General features: G+C 36.3%; 2 protein-coding genes across 30 annotated transcripts in view; both read right to left on the bottom strand.

The window, feature by feature from the left end:
* Positions 1–26,146, bottom strand: part of LOC106871638 (beta-alanyl-dopamine/carcinine hydrolase) — a 35,042-nt gene extending 8,896 nt beyond the window's left edge. For 2 of the 15 annotated variants that reach the window (XM_089366592.1, XM_089366591.1), the window contains exons 1-2: positions 24,977–25,008; positions 7,263–7,339 (exon numbers count right to left, since the gene is read on the bottom strand). The gene's annotated coding sequence lies outside the window, so the exon portion shown is untranslated. Of the gene's footprint in view, positions 1–7,262; positions 7,340–14,217; positions 14,300–16,325; positions 16,366–17,029; positions 17,095–24,976; positions 25,066–26,073 lie in introns of those variants that run through there. The other 13 variants (XM_089366594.1, XM_089366600.1, XM_089366601.1 and 10 more) reach the window with 12 other exon arrangements.
* LOC106871648 (beta-alanyl-dopamine/carcinine hydrolase) lies at positions 30–26,146 on the bottom strand. Of its 15 annotated transcripts, none has more exons than XM_014918221.3 (3): positions 26,074–26,146; positions 24,977–25,016; positions 30–1,398 (listed from the first exon to the last, which is right to left on the bottom strand). In XM_014918221.3, the coding sequence occupies exon 3, from the start codon at positions 1,368–1,370 to the stop codon at positions 174–176; it is 1,197 nt and encodes a 398-aa protein (XP_014773707.1). In that variant the 5' UTR covers positions 1,371–1,398; positions 24,977–25,016; positions 26,074–26,146; the 3' UTR covers positions 30–173. The 15 variants fall into 15 exon arrangements, with proteins under 15 accessions (XP_014773707.1, XP_089222732.1, XP_089222731.1 ...); XM_089366606.1 differs by lacking the exon at positions 26,074–26,146 and adding an exon at positions 7,287–7,339; XM_089366605.1 differs by lacking the exon at positions 26,074–26,146 and adding an exon at positions 7,263–7,339.
* Positions 26,147–26,379: the final 233 nt, after the last annotated feature.

The raw sequence follows: 26,379 nt of genomic DNA on the forward strand, positions 1-26,379 counted from the left end.
AAGAATAAAAAGAAAGAGAACACAGTAAATAATGTAATGTTTTCATTGATTCAGAATCAGTTTTATAACAAGAAAGCTTTTATAATGTATAAATTCTTTAATTTGTATTAAACAATTCAGGATCCAGGCTTCTAACAGAACAATACTATTTGTGACACAATTGTTTGTGATCTTTACAACATATTCAGGGGCAAACTAAATGCTGGTGTTTTGTCATCCTTGGTGTTCTTTAAATGGATATCAACTTTGTTTTCCAAAATGTTAAAAACTGCTGTTGATAGAGTTAGGGAACGATCTGTGGGTCTTGGAGTTCGGTAAATTGGATATTCTTTGGATTCTGTGTCACCAAGGATGTTACAAATGTCAGAAACAGAGCGCGGAGGAGGTAAGCTAGTTGCACGCTTATAACGGTTCATTGTGCTACCGAACCTAACAGCAGGTATTTGTTCCATTTCCAGATACTTGGCAAAATTGACATGAATATAATGACAATCTTTGTTTGGATCATTCTGTTGTGGAAATGTATGAAGGTAATGTTGATGTTTAGGTCCTACTTCAAGAGCCCACATATTATCTTTGTCTTTCACTGAAGCCATATTACAACACACTCCATAAGCCATACCATGTTTGTTGTTCTCTAGAATCTTGACAGCTTGTGTAACACTGGATGCACTCAAAAGACTTCTGTCAATGAATCGTCTTGGAATGCATTCTCGATGTGCTTCTGTTGGATAAAGACCATTGCATGTAAAAATCATTCCATGATTATTGAAACCAAAAGTCCCTCCAGGTAGGAAACCTGGATAACAATAGTTTGTAATATATTCCCGGTCTTCTTGAACAACATTCTTCTTCACAAAGCTATCATCAATCTTACAACAGGCAATATAGGAATATGCTTCCATACAGGGACTATGATCTTCATTGTGGGCCAATATTTTCAAATCAGGTCTATTAATAGATATAGTTGAACAGCCTGCAACATCTTCAATATCAGTGCATTTGTTTGAAAATGTTATCATCTCATTTAAGCAATTTAAAAGGAAAAGATTTTCAAAAGCCACACCTGATCCATCAGACATTCCTTTAATTTCTTCAACATATTGAGGAAATGCTGCATTACATGATGCCAAGAAACCCTCATAGACGGATCTTCCTTCACAACAGTTGTAGTAAGGAAGCAAGGAAGATTTCATTTCTGGGAATTGGGCACAAAAGTTGGTAATCTGTTTACTGAATTGTCCTCCAATTGTATAACCGATGTCATAATGAGTTCCAGAAGCAAATATGAGAAGTAGTTGCTTGTTTTTAAAGTTTTTCAAATCTTCTAAGGCATAATTAGTTTTAACATCACAGAATTTGTCTTCCATAGTAACAAGATGTGATTAGTTCCCAAATCTGCAGATAAATAAATATTTGAATCTCATTTCATAAGTTAGACATAGATAACTTATTGATATAATAAAATATAATATAATCACACAAGCTCACTCAAGACATATTATATCATCTCAATATATGAATGTGATATATTATGACAAATTACCTTTTTTTTCCTGTATCAAGCAGTCTTTGAAATATTTTGTTTCAAAGACCTAGCTTAAACCTAGTGAAAAGCAAGTCAATATTATTAAATGTTAAACAGGCATTCTGACTGAATCTTCCATGTGTCAACATGTACATCCTTGCGACAATGTAACCTTCCTTGGTCTGAAGAGTAGCTGGTGGTATACACCTTGCTTGGATTTTTACCACTTCTGAGGTTCCACCTGCTATGAAACATATGTAGCCCGGATCTTACCTACTCCATTCTATAACTCTTGTATTCTTATTCGCACACCCTGGTCACCTAACATGGAATATAAAAAGAATTTTTTTTTTTCTCTTTGAGACCACAACCTGTTCACTGACAAAATTCTGTGCTGCATCTGAGAAAGTAACAGTTAGTTCATGATATGTATGTATGTACGTATGTATGTATGTACATATATATGTATGTGTACATGTAAATATGTGCGTATGCATGTGTACATGCGTATGCATGTGTATATGCGTATGCATGGGTGCATGCCTATAGGCATGTATGTATGCATGTATGTATGTGTGTATGTACATGTATGTATGTGAGTATTTAGGTATGTAAGTGTGTAGATGTATCTATGTGTGTGTACATGTGTATGTATGTTTATGTACTGATATGTGTGTCTGTTCAAGTTGTATACATGATTGTTACTCTGCCGAAGGTTGTATACACACACACACACACACACACACATATAAACACACAATTGTTTTTGCTTCAGCACACAATCTCAGATCAGGTCACTTGCTATGCAAGTACATCTCCGTAAATATATATATATATATATATATATCCATCTTTAATCTCCTTCCTGTCAACACCTCAAATGTAAAATTCTTCCCTGAAGACAGAAGCTGGTATTATCTGATGATAGAATCAATTTACAATTATTACTTTGGACCATCAAACACCAGGAAACAGCTGTTGAACTCGTAAAACTCTTATTCAACCCTTTTAATTCCTGATATCATTTCTATTCTGTGTAACTCAGACCTTTTTGTATGTAAACATGTGCATATTTTTTGTATTAAATGTATTTGATATTTTTTCTATATTGACTTACACCTTACTTGCTTATCCTTACCCCTCTACCTGCTCAAGTTTAAATCTCGAGTACTACGAAGTGTACTCTATATGGAGATATCTGTCTCTCATCTATATATATATATATAACGTTGACCACTAACGTGGACAATTAATGTGCTAGAAATAGATCACATCTTGTGTCTATTAAGACCTAAATTGTTCTCAACATGAAATATAGCAGCATACCAAAACGTGAGCGGGCAAGACATTTAAAATCACCTAAAAAAGCATTCTCAAACCGGTTTCGAATTTAACAAATCTTACCATTTGTCCATTCCTCTTCAGCCTGATTTGTAATGTAACCGCAATCATCAGAATTGTATACCGAGTTGCCCACCGCCATGGGTGCGCGTGCATATGGTTCTGCTAATTACAGCTTAATGGTAAAATTCAAAAGTCTTCATTTGCAGATATTATTTCTGAATCTCTTTGATTCTTTAGATGTGCTGGCCTCCTGATAATTAATCGATATTAATTAATATATGATTAATTACCAGATTTTATAATAATATTTACCCAATGCCCATGTTCTCATACTGAATATATACGACGCAGTAAATATTTTCTGCTGATATATTCCTGGAATTGGCGTGCCAAAACGAAGACTTATGAATTTTACCATTAAGCTGTAATTAGCAGAACCATATGCACGCGCACCCATGGCGGTGGGCAACTATGTATACGATTCTGATAATTGCTGTTACATTACAAATCAGGCTGAAGAGGAATGGACAAATGGTAAGATTTGTTAAATCCGAAACCGGTCCCTGTTTGAGAATGCTTTTTTAGGTGATTTTAAATGTCTTGCCCGCTCACGTTTTGGTATGCTGCTATATTTCATGTTGAGAACAATTTAGTTCTTAATAGACACAAGATGTGATCTATTTCTAGTACATTAATTGTCCACGTTAGTGGTCAACGTTATTTTTTAAAAGTGTACCTTAATCCCCTGAGATTGCAGATATTATTTCTGAATCTCTTTGATTCTTTAGATGTGCTGGCCTCCTGATAATTAATCGATATTAATTAATATATGATTAATTACCAGATTTTATAATAATATATATATATATATGTATATATATATATATATATATATATATATATATATATATATATATATAGTAATCCCTCGTCATATTGTGGTTTATCATTTAAGCTTACATTGATTCCTCTGTGGTGTTGTTTTGCATTTATAAGAAAATAAATATATACAAATTAAAAAACAATAAAAAATATGCAATACTGTACTGTTTCTACTTTGTGGATTTTCACGTATCCCAGGTGGTTTTGAAACATAATACCCGTGATAGTTGAGGGATTACTGTATATTTACTCTTTTACTCTTTTACTTGTTTCAGTCTTTTGACTGTGGCCATGCTGGAGCACCGCCTTTAGTCGAGCAAATCGACCCCAGGACTTATTCTTTGGAAGCCTAGTACTTATTCTTTCGGTCTCTTTTGCCGAACCGCTAAGTTACGGGGACGTATATACATACATATATATGTATACATACGTTTCCATTATATTTTTGTTTATCTGCATATAGATATTAAAAAATAATGTGTGTGTATATATGTATGAATGTGTGTGTGTGTGTGTATTTGTGTATGGATGAATGAATGATTATATGTATGACATGCAGTAAGGTAAGAACAAGTTCTATCAGCTGGCAATGATTTCAGCCCCATCATTAGCACAAAAATTAACCAACCAACCAACCAACCAACCAACCAAATAAACATAACAAAACAAAAAAGATGACATTTTGTATCAGTCATCCCCTAACAAAGATTTAGTGGTGTCTACAATCTTGACTGAGAATCAGATTCTACTGGCTGTTAACTGCTGTCCATGCTCACTGCCAAGTCTAGCATCTCCTTCAGTAGACTCTGCAAGGAACCTAGGTGAGGGTGGTCTCTGCTTCTGAAGCAAGTTGTAGATCTACAGAGTTGTTTTTCTGCCACACTTGCTGCATGTCAGTGAGACATTGTGCAAAATGCTGCATGTTCTTTAGTAGGGCGTATTTTGAGGTTCTCAATCAAGCAGTGTTGCACACCACCCACACTTCTCTGTGAAGAGCTCAGCTGCAGTGGTTCAGTCACAATGCCAGAACAGATATTGATTGACTTCTGAAGCAGCTTTCAACAGCAACTTAGTAGATGTCCAGTCAGTGGAGAGCACAAATACCACATGGATACTCTCAGTCTGTTCTAAAGGACTTCAGCATTAATCCTGACCCAAAAGAGATCATTGCAGACAAGAAATCAGCCTAGTGCAATTTCATAAGGAAAGATGTCCCATAGCAAATTAGCAGGCTAGGAGAAGTTGGGCTGAGCAGAAGAAGTAGCTGTAAGGAAGCTGAGCATCTTATAAATGAATAAATAAATTACTTGCCAGCCTCTCCTGGACATGGGTGATGTCATATTCATCATATACATCGTCCATATGGACAGATAATGTGGATATGTATTTTGTCAGTTTTTGGTCTAACCAGTGATGTAAGTGTTGAATGTTAGCAGTTAATGTAAACCAGTTAATTAATTGATTGTTATAAGGACGGACATTTTTGATTTTTAATTACAGGGTATCAAATAGTGTTTGTTAAAAATGAGAGCAATCATCTCTCTAGTTATGAAGAGACAGGAGGAGAAAAACATGGCATAAGTAAAAGAGCAAACAAATAAAATGCAAATAAGATGGGCGAAAAAATAATTCATTAAACAAAAAATGACCTAAGTTTATAAAAGACAGGGATCTCTTTACTGAATATATATATATATATATATATATATATATATATAATTATGTGTATTTCTTCTATCTTAATGAATAAAAATTCTTCTGATAGAATAAATGGGTTAATAGAAACCAATGTAGCAAAGAACACAAAATATCTGTGGTTTAGTTCCTGTTTTTAAGGCAGGAACTCCTTGAAATTTTGGGTATTTGAGTATATTTAAGAATTTAAGGAATGGAGAAAATGCATGTTATAATTGCATACTTTATTCCTACATATGTTTCAAAGGATTACAACCTGTGTGATCCATAGGGATCTTTGATATTAAAATTGTAACCTTCTCATCAGGGAAAGCATGGGAATCGTCTTAAACATAAGACATTATGCTTTCCCTGATGAGAAGGTTACAATTTTAATATCAAAGATCCCTATGGATCACACAGGTTGTAATCCTTTGAAACATACGTAGGAATAAAGTATGCAATTATAACATGCGTTTTCTCCATTCCTTAAATTCTTATATATATATATATATATATGTATATATGTATATATATATATATATATATGTATATATTATTTACATTATCTACATTTGACGGATATTCGTCCTCATCTTGTTTGTTGTTAACACAACGTTTCGGCTGATATACCCTCCAGCCTTCATCAGGTGTCTTGGGGAAATTTTGAACCTGGGTTCTCATTCCTATCGATGTTACTATTATTATTATTATTATATTATTATTATTAATCAGGTCGCTGCCGTGAATCGAACTCGGAACCTTGGGGTTAGTAGCCCGCGCTCTTAACCACTACGCCATATGCCCATGGGCAATTATGGGGTGAATTTTAAGGCTTATAAATCTATTATTTTTCTATCCTTCCTCAATACCGGTTCCCATATGCTATTCATATCTGCACTCGGTCTGCTTAGGAGGTTGTTGTGTCCTAGCATATGTGCTGCTTCTTTTAGTTTTCGTATTTTCCAGTGTTGTTCCCTGTCTATTATTTTAACTTCATCCCACAGGGGGAGGTGGTTTCCATTTTTCCATACATGATCAGCTATACCCGATTTATCGATATCTCCTCGTGTCACAGCTTTGCGATGTTCTTCTACCCTTATTTTGAGGGGGCGACATGTTTCGCCTTTGTATAACCTACCACAGCTGCATGGGATGGAGTACACGCAGTTTTTGGTCATATTCTCTTCTGTTGGTGGTTTTACCCGAAGGAGATATTTGCGAAGTGTTGTATTGCTCTTGAATACTGCCCTGATGTCATATGGGCCGCATATCTTTTGTATCTTTTCGGAGAGGCCTTTCACATAGGGTAGACAGACTGTAGACAGTTTATTGGTTTCAGCCTCTCTTTTCTTCATAATTGGAGTAGATAGTATGTTCTTGGGGTAGTTGTTTCTTAATAGATTGTTACTGAGCTTGATCATTTCCTCGTGGTGGGTATCACGATCGCTACTTATATTCTTTGCTCGGTGTTTTAGGCACTGAGCAATTCCTCTCTTTACACTGTATGGATGGTGGGAATTGAAGTTAAGGTATCGTCCAGTGAAGGTTGGCTTGCGATATACGGATGTCCTGAATCCATACTCGGTGCGTGTTATTAATACGTCCAGGAATGCCAGCTGATTGTTCTGTTCCTTTTCCATGGTGAACTGTATGGATGGATTTATTGAGTTCACATGATCTAGCAGCATTTGGACATCTTGCTGGTGGGGCCAGAGAATAAATGTATATATGTATATATGTATATATATATATATATATATATATATATATATTATATATATTATATATATATATAAAAGGGAAAAAGTAAAAATAAAATTCAATAAATTACATAATTTGAAAGTGTGATCCTCACTCTGTTATCTCTAACTTGCTGTTTTGGATGGTGTGGTTATGACTGCAGATTAACTAAAAGAAAATAAATGGAAAGGAGGAATAAATAAAAACATTGTGAAAAACAGATGGTAGATTGGTAGAATGGTTAGGGCAGCAGACAAGTTTCCTGTAGTGTTAGTGGTGGACCTTCAGGTTATGAGTTCAAACTTCACTGATACCAAGAGGTAGGGGTCAATAAAATAAAACATTGGTAATATAGGTAATTCCTGTAACAAATCCTGGATGGGAATGGAATTATTATAGAAGACAAAACTTGTCCTCCATATTCAAGCCTTTAGTTTTCAGATTATTCTGTCAAATGTAATGCTTTTTATTCATATTGTTTTGAATTAATCATGCATCATCTTGCAGCTTTGAGATTTTCATGATGTGATTGTTTATTTTTGGAAGGACATTATAGGGTAGATGTGAGAGTTTGCATCTGGCTGGTTTGAACATAAAACAGGTAGAACATTTAGGCCAGATATTGCTGGTTTGAATATTAAAGGGTTAAAATAAAGAGATGCATCCACTATCATGCCAAAAATTGCTTAAATATACAGATAGTGAATAGAGACAGATGTGGGCATATATGTATAATATGGATTATTTTCAATTGTTTTCATTTGGTATTTAGGGAAATGATTATACTTGAAAACTTCCTTAAAAGACGAAGTGTGTCAGCAATATATCTTAGATGAGAAAGCAGAATGGCAAGCTGGCAGAATCGTTAGCACGCCGGACAAAATGCTTAGCAGTGTTTCATCCATCTTCATGTTTTGAGTTCAAATTCCATCAAGGCTGACTTTTGCCTTTCATCCTTTTGGGGTTGATAAAAAACGGGCCAGTTGAGTACTGGGGTCAATGGAATTAATTTACCCATTCCCTTGAACTTGCTGGCTTGGGGCCAAAATTTGAAACCAATATATCTTAGATTAGAAAAATCATTTGAAATACATATGTTAGTATAAACTAATCCTCGAAAAATATGGATTTAGCATAGTAATAATATAGTGATAAACTTTAAAAGATAATTACTCTTAGAAAAAGAATCAAAATGGAAGCATTTTGTTTGTTACACAACCTACAAAGAATGGTCACCAAGGCTTTTATTCTTTATCTTTTACTTGTTTCAGTCATGACTGTGGCCATTCTGGGGCACCACGTTGACGAACATTTAGTTGAATGCATTAACTCCAGTACTTATTTTTTAAAAGCCTGGTACTTATTCTATCAGTCGCTTTTGCCAAACTGCTATGTCATGGGACTGTAAAGCTGAGGGGGGGACAAACACAGACGCAATAACACACACACACACATATGTATATATATGATGGGCTTCTTTCAGTTTCTGTCTACCAAATCCACTCACAAGGTTTTGATTGACCAAAGGCTAGACACTTGCCCAAGGTGTCATGCAGTGGGACTGAACCTGGAACCATGTAGTTGGGAAGTAAGGATCTTACCACACAGCCAGAATTTTCTACATCACTCTATCTCAAAAAAGAAATTACAATTAAAATGGAATAATGTACTCTTTTACTTGGTCTCTTTTTGCTGAACCGCTAAGTTATGGGGACGTAAACACACCAGCGATGGTGGGGGGACAAACACACATATATATATACGATGGGCTTCTTTCAGTTTCCGTCTACCAAATCCACCCACAAAGCTTTAGACGGCCCGAGGCTATAGTAGAAGACACTTGCCCCAAGGTGCCATGCAGTGGGACTGAACCCGGAACCATGTGGTTGGTAAGCAAGCTACTTACCACACAGCCACTCATATGCTAACCACTGAAGAATGTTGTCTTCCAGCTTTTCTTAATTGAATGATAATCCACGATTCCTCTAAAATTGATTCGTCCATTTGCTTCTTTTACTACTTATCTCCCCCTTATTTTTTTTTTCTATCCAACCAAACTGAACAATTACTTTAAAATGAAATTGTTTAAATTTAAAACATGGTAAACACTCTTAAGCAAATGCATCTTTTAATTTTTACTTGCTTCAGCCATTGCACTGTGGTCATGTTAGGGCACTGTCTTGAAGAGTTTAGCCAGTACTTATCTTTTTAGGCATAGTACTTATTCTATCGTTTTCTTTTGCCAAACCACTAAGTTATGGCGACACAAAGAAACCAACACCTGTTGTCAAGGAGTGGTGGTAGACACATACACACCTGTATTGTCGAAATATAGGAAGGACTTAGGGAATTGGCGTTATGCATCTTGTGCAGGAAAATGATGGAGGTATGTGGTGTACAGGCGATGTGGACTGTACAGTTGATAGATTTACTTGAAATATAATTGTAAATTTTCCAAAGTAAAAATAAGCGTTGTCTACAACGACTGACGGGATACAGAGGATATTTAACGAATTCCATAGCGTAAAGATTACATACAATGTAGTAACTTACCGAGGGGTAAAGAAAACAAAAAGTTAGAAGCGTACAAAAGAAAAAATACTTTTTAAGTTAATGAATTCCCACAAGGGAGACAACACTATCTTCACTTATTGACCACTTATAAATACAGTATCTGAATTACGTCCCTTGTATCATCAACCTGAATTGTAAACAAGAAGAAATTCATTACAATTTAGTCAATAGTACGTTTGGCCCAAGCCGACCTCTCACTGAAGAGTGGGGTTCTTTTTGGCGTGCATGATAATGCGTAAGTCCTCGTCGCTGACTTCAATGGAGGCCCTAGCGAAGTCCAGTGCCTTTAACAGGAGCTCCCTTCATATAGATGGCTAGAAATCTGCTATATCAAATTGGGTAAACCTAGGTCTACTCCTACGCTATAGACCTAAAACCATGTAATGACCTTGTAGGTGTTACGTCATAGGACGAGGTCAGAGACATTTTGAACGCCGTTACTGACCTTCCTGACAAGCCGTTTGCTCACCTGTCCGATCTCAGACTTCGCCTGGTTTATCAGCCTGCATTTAGGGTTAGAGGCATTTTTTGGTTTATGATCCTTGATCGTTATGGAGTTCTCTTTCTTCGCCAGCGTCACTACCCTATCTTCTATGCCTAGTTTAAATGCTATATCTCTGGCGTTTTGGTTAATACTACTGTACGCCTGGCGGGTAACCCTCCTGTACGTCTGTGTAACACCGTTGTTAAGAAGTTGTGCGTATGTGTCGCTACTTACTCTATATAAATTTTAAGTTTTATCAGAAAAGAGAATGGTCCTATCAGAAGATTTACAACTGGCTTCTTTCAGTTTCCGGCAACGAAATCTGCAAGGCATTCGTCGGCCCGAAGCTATGGAAGACACCTACTCAAGGTGTCACGCAGTGGGATTGAACACAAAACCGTGTGTTTGTGTGTATGTGTGAGCGTGCGCATATATATATATATATATATATATATATATATATATATATGTGTGTGTGTGTGTATTTAAACACCTATACATGCATACGTACATCCATAACAAATACAGCTATATGTAGATATACGGATGTCTGTCTTTCTCTGCATGTACACACACACATTTCTAGAGAGCAGTCGCCATATTTCATTCCATATCGGCTACCTCTGATGAGCTCAGGGTTATATAACCGGATTGTTACCGAATACTTCGTTGAATCCCTAACGCGAAACCGATAGATAAGATCAGCCGTAATGGATATATAATACTGTATACATCAATAATATATTTCTATCTATATGTAAACGTGCGTATGTGCACATATATATATTGTTTAGTTTGTGTTAGTGATTACAGTCAGACTTTAGTGTCACCTAAATTATAAAGTTTTAATACTTTGTTTTTCTTTTTTGAAAGAATGGCAACATCCATGGCATTTTCCCGAGTTCGTGCAACTGGTAGGGTAAGTTGTCCATAGACAAGAGACCGGGTCCGAATGCTTGCAACAGAATGGAATCTACTATAAGCACACATAGACGAGACTAGAGAACAAGTACGGTCCATCAGACGAGCTTCCTAAGTTTCCTCCATCAAATTTCACTCAAGAGGTTTTTATTCAGTTGAGACTAAAGCAGAATATATATAATAATAATGAACTTCGTTGTGTCTAGGGAGATGCAAACCAGATACGAAAACGAAATATCGAACTTATTGTCTACAGTGCTCAGGTGCACTACAACTCATCAGAAAAAATAACCAAAACTGTAAGAAGAGTACATTGAATATACACAGGAAGTGAACAGTGAAAGTCTTTAAAAAAAAGGGAAGAAGAAACAGAAGTAGGGGGGGGGGCGTCAGGTGCACTGATGGTGAATTTCAGGAAGCATGGAAATTTTGAAGGATGTAGTGTCTCGGCAGCTAATAACTGATTTAAGTAATCTATTCCATGTTTCAGAAATTCTGAGTGTGAAAAAACGTTTCCAAAAGTCATGAGTGCTGTGTTGTTTTTTGAATTTGTAAGCATGTCCATGAGTGTTTGATATATGGAATTCAAAAAGGTGCGAAGGTTGTTGTTGGAAACATGGTGGCTAATCAGTTGCCAGACGTCGGAGCTATAATGAGTCTATGCTAGGGAAGCAAGACGTTCAGAGTATGGTAGATGCTTGACGGCGAGTATTCATCTGGTTGTATGTTTCTGAACAGTTTCCAGGAGATTGATATGCCGAAGATACGGAAACTGCAGAAAATGCGTACTTTCGAAGAGAATTTCTTAACTACATAACACACACATAGAGTAAAATCAAACATTAAAAGTTGAACATTAATAACGCCGTTCCACATAAAAGTATCGACAATCTGAGCTCTGTTTGGGACTAAAAACCCACGGCCCATCACTCCTACGTCCATGGTTCCTGTCGTTTCGTGGTTCTGCATCACTGTCTTCGAAGAGAGCAGCGTTGTCGCCATTCAGCATTCTTCTTCGATTGTATTTTCGTCGACCAGCAAATCTTGCTTCATCGATTTGAATGGGGTTATCGTTTGTTCCAACCATCTTCCCTCATCGTTCATGGCTCCATACACCTCGCAGCGGTAATCTTCAAGTTTAGGGGGATAAAAAAATAAATAAAAATATTCAAGGGAAGTAACTGAACGTCTCACCAGTATTCTCCGGACATCTCGGTTTATAAATAAATCACACACGTGATTTGATTGACGTTAGGGTTAGGGTGTGATTTATTTATAAACAGCTAGAAGAAAACGGATAATACTGGTAAGTCGTTCAGTTATTTCCCTTGAATATTTTTATTTATTTTTTTATCCCCCTAAACTTGAAGATTACCCCTCGCAGCACATATTGTACCAGTCAGTCATTGTATTCTTAGATTTTCCTGTTAGAGTCACTGCTGTGGTCATGGGTGTATCCATGACAAAGAAAAATATTAGTTCTAAAATCTTACTCAGGCTCAGCTTGCAGTTTAATTTGTTGTTAATGTCTGTATAATGGAAAAATTGGTTTCCTTTACGAACTGAACATGAAGTTTGACACCCCTTTCGAGGACAACGAAGTACAGGCTTGGATTATCCACCTCTGTCACGCTTTCGTTTTTCCTGCATGATAGCACCGCATCGATGGCAGGGATGTGCTTCATCTTGTGTATCCAGCAGATTGAAATCTTTTAAAAATGTGACTGCTGTTTACTCCATCCAAATGACATGTATATAAAAATCTTTCAGCAATATTTCAATGTAAGGTAAATCGCAAGTGGAAAGGTGAGGTAATAACGAATAGTTTTTAAGGTAGATAACCCTGGCTATACTATTTGACAACGTAGTAGACCGCATACTGTATTAGCATCGAAGTTTTTCCCCCTCCATATTTTGAAGAGATCTCAGGCCAGCAATGTTTGGGGTCTGAAGATACCCCGTAAGGCTAAACCCCTTATGAGCGAGAAACCCAGGGTAACCCCATAAACCGTCGTTGATTGGTTAAAATTACCCAAATATGACAACTTTAACGCGAAATAAATTCTGAAATACGAAATTTTGTCAAAAATGTTGAAAATAAACTGTGCTCAGTGCGAGAAATTACACCAGTATATGAAGTTTCAAATTGTTTAGTTAAAAAAAATAATAAAAAAATCTGTGAGCCAAACTGAGAGATCCATATATATATATATATATATATATATGCATTTGTTTTGCAAGATTTCTGATATGAAATCGTAATAATCCTTTCTACTAAAGGCGCAAGGTCTGACATTTTGGGGTGAGGGGATTACATCGATCCCAGGATTTCACTGGCACTTAATATGTCGATCCTGAAAAGATGAAAGGCAGAATCGACCTCGGGGGAATTTTGAACTTAGAATGCAGCGGTAGACGAAATACCGCTATGCATTTCGCTCGGCGTGCTAACGATTCTGCCAGCTCACCGCCTTAATAATAATAATTTTGTACATCCACAAATTATAATGATGTGCACGTGTTTTCGCTGCAATGACTACTCACTGCTGCGAATCCAACCTTGCGATATTGCACGTGTAGGTCATTATAAGCTGTATATAGCTATAAAATACATTTTGTGGATGTACAAGTGTCCATACTCTTTATTATTATTATTAATATGAATATACATTCCAGACAACTTTTACTGTCTAGCAAAGAGAACACGGAATTACCCATCGGAAGAATTCACGGAGTGACAAACGACTAAATGTAGTCACAGGTGTTTAGATATTGATCATTATGGTTAGCTGTTAACTGGAACTTAACTGAGAGCTAATACGGTATCCGCCCGGATAATATATCCCTCCAAACTCACTTTTATATATATATATTAAGAGAATTAGAAAAAAATATTTGGTATTATATTAGATATATAGTAAGGTGATGATTATAATGAGACGAAACTCTTGTCTTTTGAGCCTTTTCTTCAGCAATTTTAGCAAAAAAAGATTACATTTATTTGAAGACATAGAGTCAAAGTCTGTAATGGTACGGCGAGATAAAATATTTTCAAGATTTCACTTACTTGGAATACCTGGAAAGACTTCCGCCCGTCCCCCCACCATTTTCTCTTAAATTTGTTTATTTTTGTAATTTTTTTCTCCAAAAATACCCATTGTCGGATACGAAGGTTCCAGATAATTGCCAAAAATCGGCACTGTGAAAATTTCCTCCCTCCCCTTTCCTCCCCAACTTCTTCAATTTTAACTTTTTCCCCAACACTAACCCTAAAACCCTAACCATAAAACCGTAACCCTAACCCTAAAACCCCAAAACCTTAACCTTAACCCTAAAACCGTAACCATAAGTACAGAAATGTTTTGAAATTTTTGTCCGTATTTTTCCGCATATTTAGAAAAAAAAAAAAAAAAAAATTTAAAAAAATTTTTTTCAGAATCATAATCTCCGTATTTTTCCGCATATTTTGAAAAAAAAAAAAAAAAATTCTGATAAATGAAGGAAATGGGGGTGGGGGTGCGGGTAATTTAGAAATGTCGATTTTTGCCTATTTTTTTTGCAGATTCGTATTCCCCGTACCCGAAAAGGGTGGTTTTGGGGGTGGGGACAGGCGGAAGTCTTGCCTAAATCTCTGTTAAGTGCAATTGATCACACACAAAAAATATGGATGTCGAGAATGCAATACTTGTTAAAATGACATCTCGTTGCGAGGCTTCACTCAGGTGTTGCTAGATTTTTAAATGTAATTACTAGCACAGGCACTGTGTGTATGTGTGTGTATAAGAGGAAACTTATCGATCAAATGGATCTTTTTGAATTTCTTCTATTTGAAGCATTTCAAATTTAAACAAGATCCGATCAATTCCAAGAAAAGTCACACACACACACAAAAGAAACCAGTACAACAAACAAGTATATAAATAGGTCGTGAGGAAGGAAGAGTGAAGAAATCAACGTTTCAAACAGTCGCTTTTTTTTCGCCAAAAAAAGGAAAAGAGGGTAAAAAGAGAGTCAATCAAAGTGCGCAGTTTTCCAGTGTTAGTGATATGCACACATTCAGCTAGACATACCCTGACATTGCCCTTGTACAACAGACGTGGACTGCAATCCTTGTGATCATAATATCATCATTATATAAACATAATAACATCTGCCTAAAGTTTTGTAATATAAGCTTTAGATCTGACTCATATTTTCATGATTTACTTAGTGTATGTTGTACAACACGTGATGTTTGTTTTTTGAAATTATTGTTTTCGTTATGTGTTCTAATTTATGAAAAAAAAAAAAAAAAAAAAAAAAAAAAAGAGGAAGGTTATTCATGTACAGCCGTTGGCGGGTCTGTGTGGTAAGAAGTTTGCTTCGGATTCAGACCCACCTCGTGACACCTTGGGCAAGTGTTTTGTACTATAGCTACGGACCAGCCAAAACCTTGTGAGTGGATTTGGTAGACGGAAATTGGAAGAAGCCCGTCATGTGTGTGTACACACACACACACATTATGTATATATGTGTGTGTGTGTGGTGTGTATTTGGGCTTGAAATCGGTATTGGTGTGTTTACGTCCCCATAACTTAGCGGTTCAGCAAAAGAGACCGAAAGAATAAGTATCAGGCTTAAAAAAAAAAAGAAAATCTAGACTCAATTAGTTCGACTAAAATTCGTCAAGGTAATGTCCCAGCATGGCTGCAGTCTAATCACTGAAACAAGGTAAAAAAAACCCAAAAAATACCGCTGAAAGACATCAATATCATGAGTTCCAGGTGAAGGTTAATAGGAGAAATGTTCCGTAGTTCGGTCTAAATGAATAGAATACATTTTTTTATAAGACTGAGTTACGTCATGTTTTTTAAGATTTTTTTTTTATCAAAAGGCGCAAGGGAAAGAGTAAGAGTACATGACTGCGTAGTTAAGCAGGTCGCTTTGCAGCCACGTAGTTTCAGGTTCAGTCCTATTGCGCGCAGCACCTGGGGCAAGTGTTTTCTATCGTTCAGTATTTTTTGAGAGTGAATTTGATAGACGGAAACTGTGTGGAAGCCCGTCGTATACATACATACATATTTATACACACACACACATATATATACATATACATACATACATGTATATATATATATATATAAGGGTAGCCTTAGATTTTTTAAAATATAAAAGTGTTTTTCAACCAATATCTACCTGCTATTATTCATAGCTTAGCAATATTTCACCCGTCGCTACGTTCTGAGTTCAAATTCCGTCGAGGTCGACTTGCCTTTCATTCTTTTGAAACACTGGGGTCGATGTAATCGACTAGTCCCTCCCCCAAAATTTCAGGCCTTGTGCCTATAGTAGAAAGGATTATTCGTGGCTTTGTGTGTTTAAAGATAATACTAAAAGAATGTATGTACATTCGTACATGCACACATATATATATGTGTGTGAGCGCGCGCGTTTGCCAGACCCCCCACCACCGCTTGACAACCAGTGTTCGTCTATTTATTCCCCACTTAACTTAAAGTTTCAGCAAAAGAGACCGATAGAATAAGTTGCAGATTTTTAAAAAATAAGTATTAGTGTTAGTTAGACTCTTCAAGCTGGTGCCCCAGCATGACCGCAATCATATACCTAAAACAAGTAAAAGATATAAATAATATTAAATACTGTAACTTTATAAACAAATCTGATATTGAATGTGACCTCCCACCACCAAAAAAAAACAAAACAAAACAAAACTGTAAGCTGGGCCTCAGACGTTACACCAAACGAGTTCAGGCTTTTCTTCCTTTCAAATGAGGAGAATCCCACCTTCCTACCATAATGAAATGCTTGTTTGCTTTCGCTGATCTTTTGACCTTTATCACACCTCTCGATGCATTATTTAACAAATGAGATCAACTTACATTCAATTGTATGACTTCGTTAAGTTTCAGTTGGTGCGGCTAACTAGGCTAAACCTACTATGCAGATAATTTTTTTTTAATGCGATCGAGTTGGAAAACATACACACAAGTGTTCACAAATGTTTTTTTTTTCTAATGTGGTCGGAGTGTTGGTTAAAACACCTACGCACACATATATACATACGTACACACACTAGTTATACAGATGCATGTAAGTGCGTATGTATGTGTGCATATGTATATGTATATATGTATGCAAACATATATGTATACACACACACACACACACATAATTACGAGTGAATGAACAAACGAAAGTAACACTCAGCACATTTAGTTGGAAGTTACATGTATGAATTATAATAATTTGATTCATCCCCACGTTAGCTTCGTAAGCTTAGGAGACGTCCACCCCATCAGATATTCGGGGAGAGAGTGTATATTTATGTTTTCTTTTTCAATTACTTGAAGTCTTAGCTAACTAAAACAATATATTTCGAACTTGAGTAAACTTTTGCATATATTCTCTATTCCGTTGTATTTATAATGCGCGTGTTTGGTAGTTCATTTTTTTTTTTATCTGAGAACTCTAGTTATCCATATTACCGAGGAATTTAGTAACAAAACCAAGTAATTCAATTATTATTGGTCCAAACGTGAATTTATAATTCAGGTACATAAGCTGGAAGTTTCGAAGCAGTTGTCTATAGTATTCCCCTTTCTCTTTGATTTTTCGAAGAGATATTCACATTACCATATTTTGTAGCAACCTCTTGTCTTGGATTGCAAATGCATAGCCTTGGATTGTGATGTGACGTAGTGGTCATGAGTCCAAGAAAGGATGCACGCATGCTGGTATTACTGCCACTTTTAAGTCTTCGGGAAACATACATGGACAACTTGCTCCGAAACAACACCGAGTGGGGAACACTTCTCAAAAATAACCTGCAGTTGTTTCCTTCAAAATTCCTACATGCTCGAAATGTACATACATCAAGGTATATTTGTAGAAAATTTCACGAAAAAATACTCATTTTCCTGGAAGTTAAGAGGAATTTAAGTGGACTTTGTTGGAATTTCCGAAAATTGTCCCCCACCCCCATTCCAAAACACTTTCACCGAAAATTTTTGTATATTCGGAATCTACATAATAAATAATATATGCATAGAAAATTTCATAAAAAAATATTCATTTTTCTGAAAGTTATGACCTTCCAAAGTCGGTGGGTACAACTCTGTAGTTATGCCCTTCAGTTATGCCCATACTATAACGAAGTGGAGTAAATGAGGGTGTGTGAATGATATATGCGATTTGAGATGAAAATGAACTGGTAAGCGACGATTTATTCTCCGTTATAAGATACAATGATTGCCATACATGAAATAAAATAACATAACAGGTTACAACAAAAATCTGTGAGAGAACTTAGTGGTTGGTTTGGACTGATCTGGTAGACAAAGTTGATGTACTGTTTGGTGGTGTGTAGAGGCAGCCGTTGGTCTGTTGGTTGTGTGATGTTCATATAACAGTGATGTAGACAGGCGTCTGGTGAAGATGAAAGCGGAGACTGGTTGGTGTCAGAACATCGTTGCCGGAGACGAGTTGCGTGTGGTTAGTGACGCGTGTCATAGAATTTCTTTATTTGCCGATAGAGGCATACATAGAGGGGACAGAACAAGGACGGTCTTTACACAGGACTGGGGTTACAATCACAATGATAAAAATTGATTAAACCGGTGTTAAATTGAAAGATGAATGAGAATAAAAATTATATGATTATAATAAACACAGTTCTTGGGTTTTTTTTATTTAACCCGCCAGCTTTTTCCTTTGTTTTCCGTTCCTTTTTTTCCTTGACTAGCTACACTAGCACGACTCCATTCAATCTCAACTTCTTTACAACAGTTACCCTTCGACTGGATGAAGAAGAGAATGAACGTGCAGAGTGAGAAAGACCTGGGTGATGTTGCGAGAGACAGAAATAAATGGAGGAACAAGCCATGATTCGTCAACGGCATGAATATACCATGACACGAGAGAGAGATAGAGACCTATGCATGAAGTTTTTGGTATGTTGAGCGTTTCACATCCAGGTCTTCTTTGAGGTATGTTAGTCCAGCTGTTTTGGGGCTTGGGTGGGAGGTCGCCCTTCCATACTTATTTTACATTTGTAAATTCAACTATTAGATTATGACCAAGAACTATGTCCTCGTTATATTTACCATGACATACCTGTTTGAATCAATTTCTTCTCTTTTTTTTCTATCAATGACGATAAAACCTAGAAATCGTCTGAATCCATGGATCGCAGTCAAGAAGAACGTTTCATATTTTGACAAAGTCAAAGGAAAAATGGAGTAACTGAATTTTGTGATCAATTTCATAGTTTACATTTTTTTTCTAATTGCTTCAATTTACAATTGCATATTATGCCTCGAGACAAAGTTTATTTATGTTTTAGTTAATTTGTTAACCCACAGTGCAGAAATGTGGTTCACTTTTTTTTTCAAAGTTGTTAAGAAATCGACTTCTTTAAAATTTTCAAATGTGATATTATTTTTGTAGGGTTGCGAGACAATGAAAAAAGTTAGGAAACCACTGTTCTAGGGGGAAAATGTGTTCTCGTATAATATCATTTCTCCTAGAGACCGCGATGGATGTTGCTATTGTTGCTGTTTAGCCCCAGGACAGGCTTAATCGAGAAGACTTTATAATTACTACTGCGAGTAGGACGGAATCCCCTTCTAATCCTTACTTAATCAACACCTGTTCCTTTTGTCTGGTTTGACGGAAAGGTTCTTTCAACTTTCCTTCGATAATCCCCCCTCTCCGCACATCCCATACTTTATGCCTTATTACATCACTTCTCTCTTTCTCTCTCTCCCTCTCATCTTTCTCGCTTTTTTTTTACACTATACATTCACCTTACTTTATCATTTACCCTTTGCGACATCACCAATGTACTCCTCTTTTCTTTCCTATTAGACAATGGCGTGAAGGCGCGTGGTTTGGGTATTCGGGATCTTTTCTCTTTCCAGTTTCTTCCATTTTTGTTCCAATTGATTTCATATTTGGTGAATTGATGAAGTTTTGTAAAGTAATCATTGACATGAAATTCATTTTCGCCATTAATCAATAAATAAAGAGTTAATAGCTTTTAAAGTTTGCAAATTTTGGGTAATTTTAGCCAGTCGAAAGCCAGAGACACATAGGTACCTGTTCCCGTGGTAACAAGCCAAACTGTTACTGAGCTGTTTCCAACGCTTATTAAAATGTTTAAAACACATGCAGTATGAGATGTGCTAAAAATAACAGCTAAACAGCGTATGAATTCCCGTGTGTAGAATATAAATTCGCAAAAATTTTCTGAAAATTCCCCAAAATAAAAAAAGTTATATGATGTGCGTAAAGCAGAATCCTGCCAGTATTTCATTTGCTTACAGTTGACAACATGTGCTGTCTTGCACAAAATGACAGCTTCCAAATCCTGTTTTCTGATTGGGTAAAAATGATCAAACTTTAAACCTCTGTAACTTAAAAAAAAAATTTCTGCAAAAAGTGGATTATCTTCCGAGATTCAACGTAGAAAATTACATCAATACACCGATTTAAAAAAATTTCAGTAAACTTTAACATTTCCAGTATTGAACTCACGATCGTAAGGCCGTGAATTCGATTCCCGGAGCAAGACGCTTTATTTCACGTAGCTCCAGTCCACTCAACTGGCAAAAATGAGTAGTACCTGTAATTCAAAGGCCTAGCCTTGTCACATTCTGTGTCACGCTGAATCTCCTTGAGAACTGCATTAAGGGTACCGTGCCTGAGCCACTCACACGCTAATTCCACGAGCAGTCAGTTCCGTTGATCGGATCAACTGGAACCCTCGTAGTCGTAACCGACGGAGTGCAGTAGACGATGGACAATTGCTTGAAATATCATATACTTCACTTCCCTTGTTAATTGATCGATCGAACTCTTCTATGTATTAACCGTTACCGGTACAATCTATCATCAGTGCTGTAGTTCCAGATTTTACCTTATCATAATCCAAAATGTTCTTTTTTTTTTTAGATATAAAAATAATACCGTCTCTTTTTTTAAATTTTTTATAACGAGACAAGGTATTATTTGTTCGATATTTGGCTGCTATTTCTAACAGCTCTCACAATCCTCAGAAGGACCGTTGTTTATGTAAGTAATCAGTTACCCAGTACTCTCTCTAATTTCGAGTAAAAGCTGTACCTCAAAAGTGTTATCAGATGATCTGGCTTGTTATGAATTATGCCAAGGTCACAGCGCAGTGTCGGTACACTACGTTTACTATTTGATTTCACGTAGATAAATGAGTTTTGTAATACGAAGCTCAAGTGTTGTTAATTTGGGTTACATTGAGCGGAGACATAAAGGGAAGGTGGCACAAAATAGCAAATCAAAAATATAAAACAGACAAGATAAAGATAACTGGGATTAACAAATATCGATAATATATCCAATTTTATATATTAATATACACGCGCACGCACATATATACACATGCAATGTAGTTAAATGAGCTACGAAATTAGTACGGTACAAACGAACAAGGCCTGGAATTTTGTGTGTGTGATGGGAGAGTTAGTCGATTATATCGACCTCAGTACTCAACTGGGCTGAAAGGCAAAGTCAACCTCGGCGGAAACTGAACTCAGAACGTAAAGACGGACAAAATACAGCTCGGCATTTTGTCCAGGGAGCTAACGATTCTGCCAGCTCGCAGCATTCGGAAATCTTATATCCTTTCTACTATAGACACAAGGCCTGAAATTTTGTGAAAGGGGGACAATATTACATCTCTCCCAGTGCTCAACTGGTACTTATTTCATCGACCGAGAAAGGATGAAAGGCAAATTCAGTCTTGGCGTAATTTGAACTTAGAACCTAAACATTTTGTGTTAACGATTCTGCCAGCTCCCCGCATTCGGAAATCTTACTGTATCAACAGTGACACTTTCTTGACGATTGTTACTAACGAATGGAAAATCACATGAAAAAGACTTGATAGGCGGTTATTGGTACAGAAAACACATTTTCTTCAGAGCAGCCTTCGTCAGAGGAACAACGAACGATGAGCAAGATGTGCCAGACTGGCTGATAAGTTGCTAGTACAAACTAGTGACTTAAAACCATGATTCGCATATAGCCAAAATACAAGTCCATAGCTTATTTGAATGTTATATATAAGTTGTACACAGGTTTCTTGAATGTATTACTCCAGGGTCACATCGAAACGCACAATGTAATGACTGATGAGCAGCAGGAGAAAAGAAAAGAGTAACGAACAGCTCATTAACAAAGCTGTCCCGAAGGAAACAAAGCAGCATTGCTGAAATTTACTGACTGATGGCTTTTAACTTTTGGATACTAGAATGACAACACCTTGCCAAAATTCCAACTGCTATAGTCTTTGCTTTTAAGAGACATTAAAAGTCAGCAGCAGATCCACAGAACTATCGATAACAACTGAAGCGACTACTTTCGTCTCTAACAAAAATAGGTTATCAACAAGAATATTCATGTGAGACAGCTTATCTTTAATGACTACACGATATGATATTACCTATATCCTTTTTCGCTGACGACCTTAAGCTCTATTCGAGTTATATTCCTGACAAGAGAGACTTAGAACTGGTCACAATATTTTCAGAGGACATAGGAATACAGTTTGGTCAAGATAAGTTTTCATGTTTGGTAAATAGACGCAGCGAGGGGTAGGGGTACCAATGGTCTGTCTATTACCCCCATCTCCAATTGTTAATGTTACAAACACCTTGGAATTGACGAGATTGCATATTGCTGGTGCTGTAAGTAAAGCTGGAGGAAAAAATGAATGCTTCAACAAACTTCGTTAGGTATAGAAATCAGAGCTATCTGCATTCAATAAAGCTGAATCTTACAATGCTTTCGCAGTGTCCTGCAACTTGAATATCAGGACTACAAAGATAACTACCAGTAACTCCCACATCGACAGTGACACTAACAAGATCTATATTAAACGGAAGGATGGAGTCAAAGGCAAAAGGTCGATCCAAATGATATTTGAGTGCCGCATCACATCACTTAGACAACATCTACTGAACAGTAAAAAGAGTAATGAAAATAATACATGTATACTTAACAGCAAAAGTAAAACATCACGATAGGCAAAGAACAGCCAGGAACAGGAGACAGCTTCTCAATATCGAGAGACAAGGATACCCTTAGACCTCTGTGTTGTGATAGAAAAATGTCGGTTGAGCCTCCCCAGAGTAGAAGATATCACCTTTATCATAAGTAGCTGCTCAAAAATGTCTGCAAGATATTACCTTCCCAAGAGTCATTACATTGTCGCTAAAACCACCTCCAATGTTATACGCAGGAAGGATTGCTCTGATGACCACATAAAGACATAGTAGAACCAGATTGTATTTACAGCTTTATTAACAATTACTGGTAAAACATTTTGATAAAAACAGCAACTCTGTGTAAGTAAAATAGACCAGATATTGTTTTAGGGTACAGGGACCAAAAGTTATGCACTGTTGTATAGATCGACTTCTTTTATTTGTATCTATTTCTTAAGTTCACTGGGTCACGTAACAACAGATAGATTTGCATTAAAAAAATTGAAATGCTGGAGTTCCCATGAAAGAAAACAAAGCAAACAGTCGCATTCGCCAAATGCAATAGAGTAGTGGTACAGTGAAAATATGTGACACTTTGCAGAAATTTTCCTTTTGAAGTTCCTTGGCTGAACATAGTTAGATTTACATATGCACACCCAATGATGAGGCACACACACACACGTGTACATCCATTACAGAAGTACATGTATATCGACACATGCACATACATAGATGCATAGACTAACCAAGTTAAAAATTCAGAAACACCATGAGCTGTTTGCCTGAAACAAAGGAGCCTTGCTACTTTGTTAGTGTCTGGCTTTAATTCTGCATAGGAAAATACTCAAAGACATCCCAAAGAAAAAACATTTAAACATGCATTCATACATGTATACAAATTTATAAGTATAACTAATTCTTTCTACAATACGCACCTGAAAATTAGGTGAGTGGGTTAGTCGATTAAACCGATCCCATTGCTCAGCTAGCATTTATTTTTATCGACTTCGAAGTGATGAAAGGCAAAGTTAATCTCGACGGCGGCATTTGATCTCAGTAAGTAAAGACAAACGAAAATGCCACTAAGCATTTTGTTCGGCGTGCTAACAATTCAGCCGGCTTGCTGCCTTATTTCTTTTAATTTTGGAACAAGGACAGCAATTTTGGAGGGGAATGGAATGTTAGTCGATTACATCGACCTCAATATTTGATTGGTACTTTATTTTATCGATTCCCCGAAAGGATGAAAGGCAAAGTTGGACTTTGGTGAGAAATTCCGCTATGCATTTCATTCGACGTGCCAACATGTATATGTAGCTCTTTGCTACATATATATATAAATGCATATACATGCATAAGTACAACTCTAGAAATACAACTAAATAACACACGCGCACACACAATTTTGCATGGCTGTGTGGTAAGAAGCTTGCTTACGAACCACATGTTTCCGGGTTCAGTCCCACTGCGTGGCACCTTGGGCAAGTGTCTTCTATTATAGCCTCGGGCCGACCAAAGCCTTGTGAGTGGATTTGGTAGACGGAAACTGAAAGCCCGTCGTGTATATATATATGTATGTATGTGTGTATGTATATGTTTGTGTGTCTGTGTTTGTTCTCCCAACATCGCTTGACAACCGATGCTGGTGTGTTTACGTCCCCGTGTCTTAGCGGTTCGGCAAAAGGACCGATAGAATAAGTACTAGGCTTACAAAGAATAAGTCCTGGGGTGAATTTGCTCGACTAAAGGCGGTGCTCCAGCATGGCCACAGTCAAATAACTGAAACAAGTAAAAGAGTATACTCACATGAGTCGCTTTAAGTAGTCGAAGTCTGTGCTGAAGTTGTCTGTAGCGAAGTAACAAAGTGAAATGCATAAATAAAGTTTAAGATAAACACGATCCAATAAAAAAAGTAATATTTTCTTAAGCACGTGATTTCGGCTCTCTTTTTTAAATAGTTCAAAACTATGTAGTTAATAGATAACCAGAAAGCCAAGTCACGAAAAAAAAAAAAAAAAAAAAATCTAAGTTTGTTTAAATATGATGACCTTAAGGAATACCTCATATTGTTTTGTTACTTTGGAAATGCAATACGCATATAATTATGTTAACCACCATTCCGAAGATTCTCTATAGCTATTCGACTATTATACGTATATATTGCACCGTGTATATAATCTAGAAACGTAATGAAAATACACTTGGTATATAGTTATGTTATAGTTACGATGTATATAAGTAATACAGATTCTGGTTACTAGAATCCGTAAAACTCATATACAACGCCTACACATGAACAAAATACCTATTTTTTCAATATTCTACATTTCGTGTTGGCCTCGTGCCAAAATTTGAAATCAATATTCTACATTTTGATTGGTTTAATTCCGGTGATGAAACTGATCTAGATATTTCATTTCTAAAGATGGAGTTAATTGTCCAAAATTTAATAATCTTATTAACAGTAACTCATATCAGACACATAAAAAAAAGCGTTCTAAACAATAAATTTGGCTAAGAAAAAAGTCACAATTTTGTCTAGGAAACTCAGGCAATCAAACAAAAAATATTCCAGTCAGTCACAATTTATTAAAGTACCATAAATAAATAAAACAAAGCATTTTAAATCAGTTATTAACTGGCAATATATGATTTGTACATATTGACAACTCTATTTATATATGATGGCATTACTTCTTTTATCTGAATTAGTTTATGAAATCATGTATAGTAAGTCAATCAGACATTTCTACGCTAAAAATATTTAGCCAGAGTCAAATCATCAAAGAAACATATATACACGCTCACACAAATCGTAAAATATCCATGGAATCTGTTTCAGTTAATACACACATATACACAAATGTTCAAATAATCGAACTGTAGTAGTTACAACAACCTACATTTACAGAGATTCGCGGTAGCTTAAGTTAGTTTAACTGCTGCATACTTTGTGTCTGATTTAGACAATCAAACGACAACAGTAAGCAGCTTGTAAGCAGGCGAACCAAGAACTTGGGAAATACAATGAGAAGACAACAGCGTAAATAGAACAAGATGATTGCTCGTTATTTTTAATCTAACAATTAGATAATCTTATCTTGAAGTTGATTTAACCATCAGATCTTAATCTATTTGTGTTTTCTACATTGTTTATACTCATTAAAGCTCTGTGTGTGTGTGTAAATTAGCAGAAACGTTATATAGCA

This window comes from Octopus bimaculoides, chromosome 19 (genome assembly GCF_046866305.1).
Source record: "Octopus bimaculoides isolate indiv1 chromosome 19, ASM4686630v1, whole genome shotgun sequence".
Lineage (NCBI taxonomy): Eukaryota > Metazoa > Mollusca > Cephalopoda > Octopoda > Octopodidae > Octopus > Octopus bimaculoides.

Bases quoted from the DNA above. Each gene is read 5' to 3' on its own strand.
- LOC106871648 (XM_014918221.3), bottom strand. From the start codon at position 1,370: ATGGAAGACAAATTCTGTGATGTTAAAACTAATTATGCCTTAGAAGAT.